Genomic DNA, 13,859 nt, shown 5'->3' with positions numbered 1-13,859 from the left:
TCTTCTCGGCTACGCTTTTTAAGCTCAAATTTAAATCCCAATTGAAATTCTTTGACAGCTGATGCCTGATGGTATTGGTCATTGCCATTGGTGCCTACCTACACATTTCGGTTTTCAAATTGTATTCAAAGGCTCTACGGGTTTTCATCAAAAAAGAAAAAAAAAGAAAAAAAAAAAAAAAGCAAATTGTTTTCAAAGGTCACGGATAGACCATGACTCCATGTGTAGTTTCAACGCTGCTTCAAAATTAGTTTTTTTTTTCTTCTTTTTCTTTTTCATTACAGAAAGAAAATCAGTTTTTTTTTTTGATGAGATAAAAGATAAATATTCATAATTAGTTAATTACAGAAACAATCTTTAATTTGGTGATAATAAATAACATCTGCAAATATGGAGGTCGAATTTATATCACCTGAAATTACTCGAATTTTGAATTTAGATCAGTACTGAATTGGTTCGGATTCTGATCAAGTGGTCCATATCCAAACTCAAAATTGGAGTTACATCTAAGATGTAATAAGTAAATAAAATTACCAGTACGATTAGCGAGTTGTAGACTGCCGTAAATTAACTAATTTAGACTGTGAGTTGTCTAAAAATAGACTATAGGATTCCAATGTGCTTCAGTGCTCGGACTTACTAAATAAAAGGAGAAGATGACACTAAGTCAACCGAGATACACAGGAAAAACGTAACAGAGCTGCTCGAGATGCTCGAGGTTGATAAAATATTTATTTTATTATTCAATTTCAACTTTAAAAAAATTATTCAAACAATTTGATTTAAAAGTAATTATTGCTTGTAAATTTGTAGGTTAAAAAACAATCAATGGATTGAATGCTTATCTAGGAGTTAAATTTATGCTTTTAATGTATTGAATATTTTTATTATATTTTTTTATTTAATTAAGAGCATTGTTTATTTTACGTTTAATAGCCGTGTTTTTATTGTATTCGTGAGAATATATGCAGTTCTTATTTTTCTATTGATGATTTATTTTATATTTATTGTTATTATCATCTGATGAAACAAAAATACACCTTGCTTTTCTATAATTTTATGAAAATGAAACAGATAAATAAACTCATATGTTATTTTTGCAAAATATACTATAACAAAATAAACACATAAACTGAAACAAAACTATATATATATTTTGTTTTCATAAAAAAAAAAATAATGGGGCCGTAATGATAATTAGCGGCTTTATTTTTGGAGCCACTACGACAAATGGTGGCCCTCAAGAATAGAGCCGCCAATTATCATTGTGGCCCGAATATTTTTTGAATTTTTAGAAAAAAATTATTTTTTAAAGGGTATTAATAAAAATTTCGACAACATATCGGAATACTGACACGATACGTTGAAACATGCCTTACCAGGTTCATATCTCGGTGTATTTCAAATGGTACTCAATCTCCCCTTATTTTTTTTAGTTATGTAAATTGAAATATAATTAAAAAATTTATTCTTTTTTAAATTTAATTTCTACATAATTCAGGCTCTTTTATAAAATATTAAATGTTTAATTGTAATCTAATGATTAAAGTTAATCATTGGAGTTATGAGAGATTTGGTTTTAAATTTAACTTACCAAATTATATATTTCAATCTCCTATATTTAGTTTCGCTTTTGTACCTTACCAAACTGTGTCATTAAACGTGTTATGTTCATCTGTATTATTTTATCACTTGGATGATGGTGGATTTTTTTTTTTTTCAAAATTTAACAGTGTATCCAAGTTTGTTAGTAGTATTCTCATATCTCGTTTAATTGATATGATGTTGTATTAATTTATTAGCATATTTTTTTTAGAGTTGGCTACAATTAAAATGGTCATTTTGAGAACTTTAATCATTTAATTTTTTTTTTAATCTAGATCTTGTTTAATCTTATAAATCAGCAATGATATATCTTTTTTTTTAACATAAATATTATTCAAAAACCTAATAATGTTGAATTTAATAGGAGGGTTCCAATGCCTCATCATACCTCATATTTTATATTTTTATTTTGAAAGTTCAAATTGTCGATCCAAACCATTCAACATAATATTTATACTAAAATATGCATGTAGATGAAATTTTATATTTTTTGAAATTTTTTTACTATTTTTTAAGATAGTGACAAAATCACTGTTTTTGAACCGTTCAAAAAACAATGATTTTCTATCCATCTTAAAAAATAGTAAAAAATTTTTCAAAAATTGTAAAATTTCATCCCTAATCAAATTTTAGTATATATATCATGATGAACAGTTCAGATTGATAATTTGAACTTTGAAAATGAAGATATAAAATATGAGGTAAGATGAGGTATGAAAGACACGAGGCATTGGAACCATCCTCATTTAATAGGTACTTGTTGAGTCACTGTTCAACTTGCCATTACCTGGTTGGATTCAAACAGAATGGATAAAGCACAAGGCAGAGAAAATAATGACTGATGAGCTGATGAGGGAACAAGTGTACCTAAATGCACCATGCAATTAAATGCAACTTTTGTAGCTAAACATAATTGATATAGTGGTCTATATATGTAGGTTTTAAGGCATATATATATATATAGCTGTCTATATCTGTACACATATTGGTGGCTCTAGATCCAAGGAGAGTTACAATTTAACAGTGTATGCAGTGCATAGGTGAACGATGAACTGCCTAATTTATTAACGAGTTATAGCGAATTTAATATATTAATTTTATAATTTTTGAAAATAGTACAGAAGGAATCAGGTTTTGTAGAGTTTAAGTGTAATTTAGTATTCTTTTATAATATGTATCTGATAGAATACTAAATTACACTATGCAAAGTTTGATATACAGTAATTAGTCTATAAGGCTCTAGCAAGTTTTATTGTTTTTTTTGTTTTGTTTTTGAATTTTCATAATTGGATTTGTCAAATACTGCCAAGATCATGGAGCTAGCTTCTGATAGAAGGTGTGGCCAATGTTGCTGTTACAATTGCGCTCGAATGAGATGCATGCATGCTAGCAAAGGACACGTCAGGTTGGTCGGAGAAACACAGCTTAATGCTATTATTCATTGTCAGAGAGAGTACATGGATAATTAATGAATCCAGTTTTAACTAATCATTGATTAATTGTAGTTTATAAAATCTTAAATTATAAGATCTCTTACTTTTTGTGTTACATGCATCCATCTCTAGTTACAGCTTCCTTATATCTAGTTTTAAATTTTTTGTAAACATGAACTTGACAACAAATAGAAAAACATATAGTTATTTCTTAACCTTATACTAGCAACCATTCTCTACAAATTTCAATAGGAGACTAAATAAGATATTTGACAAAATTCTCTAGAATTACTCTACCAAATTATATTAGCCATCTAGAATTTCCAGAATTTTTATAACATTCTAGACATTAATTCTTATTTAACAAAAACATAAATATTTATTTTTGGTCTGATTATATAATATTGTGTAAATATTCTGCTGAAACGTTAACTTCACTTTATTTTGTGCTGAATTTAATTTCCAGCCATCTAAGCATGATAATTTTTTTCTATCTATTTCATTCAATGTCACCTAATAACCATAGCACACATATCTCAAATTGGAGCTGTATTGTACGTACAATAGTTCTTTTTTCCAAACCACAAAAAAGTAAACATGTCAACATGCATTGTATGTCAAATTTGATGCAGTTGATTTGTACATTTGCTCAAAAAAATACAAATGTGGTTCCCCCCACATTTATGAGGTACATCCCATACTTAGCTAGCTGTAGGGTCTCTATATGGCCTGGTTCTGACATGTTTTATTCTGCTCCTTTTGCCTTCTGCATGAATACTAAAAAACAAATAGGAGATTGTACGTATAATTTAAAAAAAATGAAGAAAAAATTAATTATTCGCTATATATAGTTTGAATTTATATAACATATATCTTAGATTTATACAACATTAATTTTGGTTGATCTTGAAGATCTACAATTATATCTTGTTAAATAGTATTAACAGCCAGATAATAACTTGATATTATATATAATTATCTATTTCATGTACCATGCAAGCAGTAGCGTAGTCATGATTTTTATCAGGAATAAGCAAAAAATAAATTATGAAAAAATAGGTATTATTATTTTATTTTTTTAATAAAAAATAAAATTGTCAACGCACGCTTGCTTAAAATGAATTCTTTTTATTTCTAAACAATTTGGTAAAAGAGGTCATGTTAACAATTTTTTTTCACTATACTAAATAATTAAGATAATTTTTGTGATAGTTTAAAAATAAATGGATTCACTATATGTTAAAATTGTCAAATGACAAAGCACAATGGTCTGGATTGAATGCTAAGGCCTAAAAATTTTATAGATGCTCCTGATTCTTTGTGAACCAATCATTATTTCAATTTTTTATACTTAATAGACCAATACACCAAGTTTATTTAGAAATAATTATATTTCTTCTCCAAAAAACCTCCTTTCACTTTCTAATTTCAAAATCAACAGCACTCATTTTTGTTAAATTCAAAATTGACACAAAAAAGACCGAATCAAGCCACTATTAGAAGAGAATTACGACATGAATAGGCAATGTACCGAAATGGGGATAGTCGACAATGACCTAATTTTATACATATTTATAGATAATTTTCAAAATCTAGAGGTAGACAATTCTGGCTCCGCCTCTAGTACCAAGTACATATGGATGTCAACATTTAGTAATAAATTTTGGTCTTTGAAATGGTTGATAATGAAACATAAACATATTTAACTTGATTTTAATTAGAATATATAGCAAGTAGCTAGATGAAAAGGCGCCATTGACAAAAAATGACCAACTAATCAAATATTTATTACAACCAGTCAGAATTATGATATTATAATAATGTGTACTTGCTCTTCATGAACAGTGCTGATAGTACTTGATGAACAGTCATAAAACATGTCTCTAACAAAGGATGCCACTCTGTTGCTCTTCAAATAGAAGAGCAGGACTCTGTTATTTCAAATCTAACCTTTGATTTTTTTTCTTGTATGAATCTCAACACAAATGAACGGTCAGATATGGAATAATAGAGTCATGTTCTCCTATTTGGAGAGCAGCGGAGTTCGCTCCCCCTAATGAAATAGACAAAATAGCAAGGTAATTAAAATTAAACCCAGCCAATAAGCTAGGAAAAAATCTTAGATCTACACCAGTTTCTAAGTCTCACATTTGACATATATAGCTATATATATATATATTCGTACAATATACTCAGGCATTGATATTAGAAACTCTGAATCAAATGGTACACAACCCATATTGTTACACTATTGTTTGATTTGGATTTATCTTTAGCTATCCAGACAAGTACTATTCATGACATGATAGAACCAATAGTGTTTTCAAATTAGTGTAGATAGTTTGGATTTGAAGGTTTAAACAAGTTATAAGAAACAAAATAGCCGGTAGCTAACCCAAACTCGAAACTCTAACCATTGTACTGTGTTCTGAAATTGTACTTGGGAAGCATAGTAAATTAACAACAAACAAAACAGTCACACCACAAATTTGGAATCTTACAAAGTAGGAAAATGTTAAAATTTGTTGCAGATTTTATTTGCATTGGAAAAGTTCAAATATATCTTTTACTCATTTTTTTTTGTAAGAGTGTGTTTATGTGGATGATAAATTGACAATGATGGTTTGTATATATATTACCAAATTATTTTTATCCTTTTATCTTGATTTTATGGGAAATTAACCAAAATAATTAAGTACTTCTAAAGGTTTAAGCAGAGTCAACAATCATTTGAATTTTATATATTTTTTAAAAAAACAGCTCATTATTTCATGATATCTTCACCATAATAATTTTTAACACACCACACTATTAAATTTATTAGTAAATTTATACACTATAATTCTAAGTCATATGTTTATTAACTCTAATGTATATCTATATATCTATATATATATATATATTTTTTTTTTTGTTACTCCGAAGCTATGATCATGTTCAAAATCATCATATGAAATGGGTATCCAACCCACAACAAAAGCCCTAATATGCATAGTAGCTAATAAATTTATTATTTATTTGAAAAAAAGATGCTGTATATGCACGTGTTGAGCGAAGACTATAGGCAATAAATTATTGACTATTGACAATAGGTTTACGTACGTGGATCCCTCGACAAACTTTTGAAATCCATGCAAGAGAGAGAAAGAGACTAAGATCTAGAGAGAGATGTACTGTATTATAAGTTTTGTTATCTGATGAATCTCATAATTATTGTCTTGATCCATATGTCCAGTATAAGCTTGGAGGCATTGAGGTGCCTTTTCTCTAATATAGACAATGAACGTGATTACAAGGCTTAACAAATGCAAATAAAAGGAAACCAACAAAATAGAGGTTGACGAATGACATAATCTGGTTTTCTCAACTGATACATACATTGTTTATTTCATTTGGGTGCTACATTACAAATATAAAGGGAGGACTTTGAGGCCTTCATAGCATGTCGGTACTTCGCTTCAGAATTCAGAGTCACAAGCCCATAAATGAAGTTTGGAGATATCTTTTGTGGATATTGTTGTGTGGCACAATATGTGGTTCAATTATGTAACAAATGTGCTTTCTCACGTGGCTGGGGTTAGGCCGCAATGTGTGGTCTTGTCTTTCAAGTGTGTTTGTTTGAGTTCTAAAATCAATACAAATGAACACATTTTCTTTGAACATCAGAACAAGAGCATATATAATACAGCTACTTACAGAAGTGGAAGTAGAAAATTTGTATTGGAGGTGCTGAAACATACAATTCAGATTGGAATTTGAACCTAATTCTCCACAGCCACAATGGTAAGGCTAAGGTGCTATGGGTTGCATAGAGACCTACGATGCTACGGTTCAATATTTGAGTTTTTAAAATTCAAACGGTCGATCCGAATCATTCATATTGTTCTCCATATTAATATGTATTTGGAGATCAAATTTTATATTTTTTGAAAATTTTTTACTATTTTTTTAGATAGATAGAAAATCAGTTGATCTAAAAAATTCTGCACCATTCAGATATTTGATTTTCTACCTATCTAAAAAAATAGTAAAATTTTTTCAAAAAATGTAAAATTTGGTCTCCAAACACATATTAATATGGAGAACAAGATGAACGGTTCGGATCGACCGTTTGGATTTTGAAAACTCAAATATCAACCGTAACACGGTAGGTCGCTATGCAACCCATAACACCTTAGCCTTACCCTTAATAAAATGACAAAACTATATAAAAACTTAAGAAAATATAAATTAGAATCCTAAAATTATAGGGATGGCTAAGCATCCTTTTGGTTGCATTAAGATCCTTCCCTAACAAATTGGAGATTTAAACTTATCAATCAATTCATATAAACAAGTACTTTTGTAGCTACATGAAACACAATATCGCCACAGAAGATCTGAAGGAACGATGCATGTTGATGTTGTACTAGACTACTAGCCACCCAAATGGGTCCAAGAGGTGAAATCCGTGGCAAGGGGTAATTAGGTCCACCATGATTGGCACTTGACTTAAGAAGAGAATGCCAAGCACTAGCATATTCTCCATGCCATTACTTCCTCCTGCCTTTTTTCATCAAATCATCTCATCTGAATTGCGCCTAGGGATAGGCATGGGTTCCCTGTCTTCTTCTCCACAGCTCTGTTCTTTGGATTCAGAGAAAAAGGATATACCACCCAGTGCGGTTTTGAATTCATTCCTTTGTTGGTACCCGGTACACACTGTGAATGCTGCAGTGGTGAAATTGGTTTGGTGGAAGTTACCCCTTGTTGCATTGTATACTGTACTTTTTTTTATTACTGTTTTAAACCTCTGTAGGGAGTATATGATAAAATGGCTATTGGATTTTATTTTGTTCTGTTTTGTTTTAAATTTGAACTCTAGATCTGAGCCCATTATATATAATAACTGTATTTGTAAATTAGGTGAATGCTAGCTTGTCTTTTTGCTTAATAAATGTTTGTAGTAGTTTTATATGTCACTGACTTCCGCATTACTAACCAAAATAAAATTGAAAATAAAATAAAAATGTGCAATAGCAATGCTTATATACATATATAGATGTTAAGATCAATTAGACAACTATCTCTCTGTCATTATTGTGGAATTCAGATCCTCTCCGGTACCATAATAGAGAATCTTTAGAATTACTGGATCTGAACCTTTTTTGTTTAAACTTGGCACAAATCTAAAGGCCCAATAATATTGCCCACTGCGCTAACCGAATCTCAAAGCGGCTGGGAGTTAATCTCAGACTGTAAAGTGAAGAGAATCTTTTACAATATTGGAGAGGATACTTGTCCATTATTGTGAGAGTATGTGTGCCTTCGTTTGAACTTCGATCCCTTCATCTGACGGTCCGGATCCCGTCAAGTATCTCATAATTTGAGTTTAGGTCCGGATTGTCCGATCATAATTCGGGCCAATCTTGTCCAAGATAACCACTTTAATGTTCGTGCATATTATGATCAAGGAGTCTGATACAAGCTCATATTTTGAGTTGGTTTAGGAGACCCGAATTCTTCATCTGACTGGTCCTATTGTGACCGTATGATTTTATCATAGGTGATTAATTTTTACTTTAATTTGAAAATTTATAATTTTTGCATACACAAAATTTTTCAGTTTTCTTATACAATAAAATTACACTACCAAATTATTCATCTTCATTGAGGTCTAGTTTTTAAAAATGGGTCCAAGACGGCTTGGTAATATCTGCTTCAGGTCCATTCTAAACTTAGCTAATACTAGCCTGTCTTGGGCCCAGCCTTTGTTAGCTATATGGCATCTCAATTGGACCAGCCTGTCTTGGGCCCAGCCCCCAAAAGTCCTAAACAAAAATATCTCTCGTTTCACCCAAAAATATCTCTTCGTAACTTAAGTATACTACTTACTAGTTACTACGGACTTCTCTTCCCTAGTCTCCCGCCTACGGGGAAAAAACCGTTAGCAGTTCCCAACCCGCAATCGACTTTAATTCTTGCACTCATTAATTACTATTGCAAATCATTTAGACCCGTTTTTGCTTGAACCGTTAAACCTAACCTTTCTATTAAAGCTCCTGGATATGAACCGGGTCTAGTCAATAGTGCTCCAAAAAGCGACTGAAGATTAGACAAGTACGACGTGGCGCGTTGATAGCACGGATGAGGTTCCTTGAACGTGTGGTATTCTCGTTCCCCTTTTGCGTATCTTTTACACACAGTAGAAAAAAAAATTCTCAAAATCTCCAATAAAATAGGTAGTTGCCACTTCAAAATCCACACACACACACACAAAAAAAACAGAGGAGAAAAAGAATAAACAAAGGAAACATAAATAAATTAAAGGAGCCATGGCCACGGTGGCAGGTCACTTAACAGTTCATCGGTTAGATCAACGGCGATATCCTTGCCGGAGTCCGGCGATTGCCACGAGGAGACTGGCGATGCGAGTAGAATCTAAGCTTATCGAGGATAAGAGGGACAGCGATACGAAAAGGAGGAAAGGACCGTTATATTCGCTGAAAGCTTTGATTTTAGGTTTTAATGGATCGAAAAATGTAGAGTATGAAGGGGCGTACAAGCGAGCAGTGGAGAAAGCTGAAGAGATCTTTTTCTCGGTATAATTCGATTTCTTTTTCGAGGGTTTAAGCATTCTAATTTGGAGTCTGCCAGTCTGATGCTTTTTTTTATATATATATTTTTTAGCTGAATAAACAACCTCATTACTGATAGCTGTGATAGTAAAATAATGGGAGATAAAGAAGTAAAATACCATTCCTCGATTATTAGCTGAATTTGTGCCATTAAAATTGTTAATTAGTGAAATGAAACTTTACTACTGAACTAAGAATGTCATTTGCAAATTTCATTGTATAGAATTCAGGTATAGTTGATACTTTCCAAATCTGAATCATCCTCCTCTAAAGACTTGACAGTAAAAAAAAAAATACTCTGTTTCTACTTAAACAAAAGTCACTTTCAGTGACAGATTTGAGGGATCCAAACAAAAATATATTTTAAAGTCACCAGTCCTAACAATGCTTTCTATGTATTTTAACATTTTATTTTTTTATTTTAGGTTGCAACACAAGTAGGCAGATATGTTTTCACCATGATGAGCACTGGTGTTATTCTCTCTATAGGATTTCAGTTGTCAGGTACAAGGATAGTAAACTACACTTCTCTAATTTGACTAAATAGTTATCAAATGATAGTTGATTAATGCTGTAACTTTTGAAGGTGGAGATCCTCAGATGAATACAGTGATTTGGTACAGCTGGCTCGGCGGCATTATTATTGGTACCATGATAGGCGCCAATAGGGTCTTGGAAGAACACGCTAAAGCCGGACCCCGTAATGTTGTCATAACTGGAAGGTACATATATGTGCACCTTGCTTTCCACTAACACTTCGAGAAAAGGGAAAATTAGATATAATGTTCTTCTTTTTGGAGTTACTCCTAAGACTTTTAGATTTGCAAATACATCAAATATTATTGGATGTGTTTGGATTAGCAAAAAGAGACTAATTCTTTGTTTCTTTTGTGGGTTAGCATGCTATTCTACTAACCCAACCAAAGTTGAATTAGCTCACTATCTCAATTTTGTGTTGGCTCATCCAAATGAACCATTGTGATTATAGATATTGCTATGCTTGACCTTAATTTTGTATTCTTGAGTGCTGTTTGCAAATAACAAAAGTAGTTGGTGTTGGAGTTAAAGAGTTAGGAAAGGCGAGATAACATTATAGCAACATTGTAAATATATTTTCTTTATTAATATATCTGTTAGTGGAAATTTACCACTAACCATCAAAAAAAAAAGTAGGTGGTGTTGACTAACAAGATGAGGAATAATAAGTGTTATTTTTTATAGACACTACAGTATTAGTGTAATTTGCCAAATACCCTCGAAAAGCTTTTGTTTAGCTATCAATGACCTTCTCATTGTATATCTTTCTAATACAGTACAAGAGGTTTAGGGAAGGCACTTGCACGGGAATTTCTTCTCTCTGGCGACCGCGTTGTAGTTGCTTCCAGAAGGTGGTACCTTTTTTTTTATTTCTTTGGATAATTTATGGACTAATTTTTTATAGGTTCCAGGTTTTTTTTCTCAAGTTTAATATATATATTTTTTTTGCGAAGACAGCCCTGTATCTGTACAGGAAACCGTTGAAGAGCTGAATGAGTACATAAATGCTGGTTTATTAGTTGCAAAACCCAAGGACAAAGCGAGATTATCTCAAGCAAAAGTTGTTGGTATTTCGTGTGATGTTTGCAAACCTGAAGATGTCAGAAAATTGTCAGACTTTGCTTTAGATGAATTCGGTTCAGTAGATATTTGGGTGAGTAATCTTTGACTTTTCAATGTTTAACTTGTTTTGTGATGAGGTTGCAATCTACGTTTATAATATTTGATTTTGTTAACAGATAAATAATGCTGGGATGAATAAGGGCTTTAGACCTCTAATACAATTCACGGATGAAGAAATTAAACAGGTTATCCCCTGAATTCATGCATCTCAAATTTGAAATCAATAATGTATCTCAAATAGTATGTCTATTGCTGTTTCTTATCTGATTTAGTGAAATATTTGTTCCCATAATGACTAGATTGTATCAACAAATTTGGTCGGGTCCTTGGTTTGTACAAGAGAAGCAATGCGCGTGATGAATGAGAAAGGTGGTCATATCTTTAACATGGATGGGGCGGGATCCGGTGGATCTAGCACCCCCCTAACTGCTGTGTGAGAATTTCATTAAATTTGTAATTATACTTGAAACTTGAAAGAGATATTTTTGTTTTGTTTCTTCTCAAGTCTCTATTGGGATAAAGACTTAATATATATATTTTTTCTTGTGGTACCTATAGATATGGATCAACAAAATGTGGGCTAAGGCAGCTCCAAGCATCACTCTTAACAGAGAGCAGGAAATCAAAAGTTGGCGTCCACACAGCTTCTCCAGGAATGGTTCTCACTGATTTACTCTTGAGGTAAGTTTCAGAACATCACTATTTCTTTTCCAAAATATGCCTCATAGAAAGCATTCTTGACATTCCGGTGCATCATTGCAGCGGCTCTTCATTGAGGAATAAGCAGATGTTTAACATAATATGTGAGCTTCCGGAAACAGTGGCGAGAACATTGGTGCCTAGGATGAGAGTGGTGAAAGGAAGTGGCAAGGCTATTAACTACTTGACTCCACCTAGGATTTTGCTTGCTCTGGTCACTGCATGGCTCCGATGGGGCCGATGGTTTGATGAAGAGGTACACATCATACCTCGCTCTGATCTGTTGGATTTTGTTTACTCGTTCTTTTCTTTGGTGTACAATTTGTTGGACTTGTTCTCGTAAGTTTTTGTAAAAATAAAGACCCAACATGACCTCACCTATCCATTTACTTTACATTGGTTATAATTTAATCTCTAGATTAGTATATTGTGCAACAAAAGTTGTGGATACTTTTGCTTGATAAGTTTTTCACTGATAATACAGGGGAAGGCACTATATGCAGCAGAGGCAGACAGAATCCGCAATTGGGCAGAAAATAGGACCCGGTTCTCCTTTACAGATGCAATGGAGATGTACACTGAGAACACATGGGTCTCTGTTTTCTCTCTTTCAGTTGTCTGTGCCTTCATCATACTCTCAAGCTCCTCTGGTACATAAAATCGGACCAACAAATATGATGTGTAGATTCTTTCTTTCTTTGTTACCAAAAAACTTCTAGAAATAAAGATATGAAGCTAACCATGGGTAGGCACAAGAGTTGATTTTAGATGGGGAGGAAAGGGACTTAGTGGTTGATGATCCCTTGTGGGTATTCCATTTGATAATATTTTTCTTGTAATATTCGATTATTGATGGATTATTAGTGCAAACTCAGACACAAGATGATTGATTGGGGCCTTGTAACCATCATCAAGGAAATTTCGCCTCGGGTACGGCCTCCATTCTCTGTCTATAAGTGTGTATTGGGTGCAAATAATTTGAATTTGTATATAATTCACTTTTTTTTAATATTTTTAAAGAATGTATTTACACTTAATTTTTGTGATTGTCTGAATATGGTTCACACGTGTTGCACCTGTGTTGGTGGGTGAAAATCATTTTCCTTGATTTTTTGTTTGTTTAAACTTTGGTCTATAATATCAGTTAGGACTAACATGGAATGTATAACAAATCTTACATTATCTCATGTCAGTTACTGTCAGAATGCTAACGCTGTACTGATCATATTGGCACCTCTTCACTTCCAACAGCTCTTATAATCTCATATCATGTAAATTTCAAAGTGAACTAGTTCAGTAATTATTCCCATGATCAGAGCAGCAATCAACGAATCACCAGGGCTAGAAATGATTGCAGCTGGAGTTCATGTATGTTAATATGTTATTGCATTTCTCTCCTCATTCTTTCTTTCTAATTACCATCCATCAAGAAATTGACGTAAGACAATTAATGCATTTGTATTCTGACATAATAATATTAATTGTCATGTAATAAAAAAAAATGAAGGAATAAATATTATCCTACCTTTGCATTCCTCTACTTTCATGACTACAAACAGACACGAGTTTATGTCATATATAAATTAGGTTATATTTTCAAATCAAAATAGACGTGTTTATTAAGATACAACACTCCTCAATAAATTCCTTAAATTTATCAAAAACAATGACTAAGAAAAAGAAGTTAGAATCTCATAATTTGCTTTCTTACTGCGTATTAACTTTGATTATTTCTAAGTTTCTAAACAGTAGTAACTCTGTTCTGTTGAACAAAAATGATTGGCAGGTAAGTCCTAGTCTGTATGATTTGGATGGTAAGTTGCATTTCTTCACATAATGGACTAAG

The 13,859-nt window shown here is 32.1% G+C and overlaps 1 protein-coding gene across 2 annotated transcripts; it reads left to right on the top strand.

The window, feature by feature from the left end:
* The first annotated feature begins 9,187 nt into the window (after positions 1–9,187).
* NYC1 (NAD(P)-binding Rossmann-fold superfamily protein) lies at positions 9,188–13,050 on the top strand. 2 transcript variants are annotated; one of them, XM_078319178.1, is made up of 10 exons: positions 9,188–9,619; positions 10,081–10,159; positions 10,242–10,377; positions 10,969–11,043; positions 11,150–11,345; positions 11,431–11,499; positions 11,614–11,747; positions 11,873–11,995; positions 12,077–12,269; positions 12,498–13,050. In XM_078319178.1, exons 1-10 carry the CDS (start codon positions 9,353–9,355, stop codon positions 12,669–12,671), a joined length of 1,446 nt encoding a protein of 481 aa, XP_078175304.1. In that variant the 5' UTR covers positions 9,188–9,352; the 3' UTR covers positions 12,672–13,050. The 2 variants fall into 2 exon arrangements, with proteins under 2 accessions (XP_078175304.1, XP_078175305.1); XM_078319179.1 differs by having other exon boundaries at positions 9,297–9,619; positions 9,886–10,159.
* Positions 13,051–13,859: the final 809 nt, after the last annotated feature.

This window comes from Carex rostrata, chromosome 17 (genome assembly GCF_964058835.1).
Source record: "Carex rostrata chromosome 17, lpCarRost1.2, whole genome shotgun sequence".
NCBI lineage: Eukaryota > Viridiplantae > Streptophyta > Magnoliopsida > Poales > Cyperaceae > Carex > Carex rostrata.
The sequence above is the reverse complement of the archived record's forward strand: the minus strand, read 5'-3'. Positions and strand labels throughout refer to the sequence as shown.

Coding starts and splice junctions, on each gene's coding strand:
- NYC1 (XM_078319178.1), top strand. CDS start 9,353: ATGGCCACGGTGGCAGGTCACTTAACAGTTCATCGGTTAGATCAACGG. Junction 10,160..10,241: donor TATAGGATTTCAGTTGTCAG/GTACAAGGATAG, acceptor TAACTTTTGAAG/GTGGAGATCCTCAGATGAAT. Junction 11,996..12,076: donor CTCACTGATTTACTCTTGAG/GTAAGTTTCAGA, acceptor GCATCATTGCAG/CGGCTCTTCATTGAGGAATA.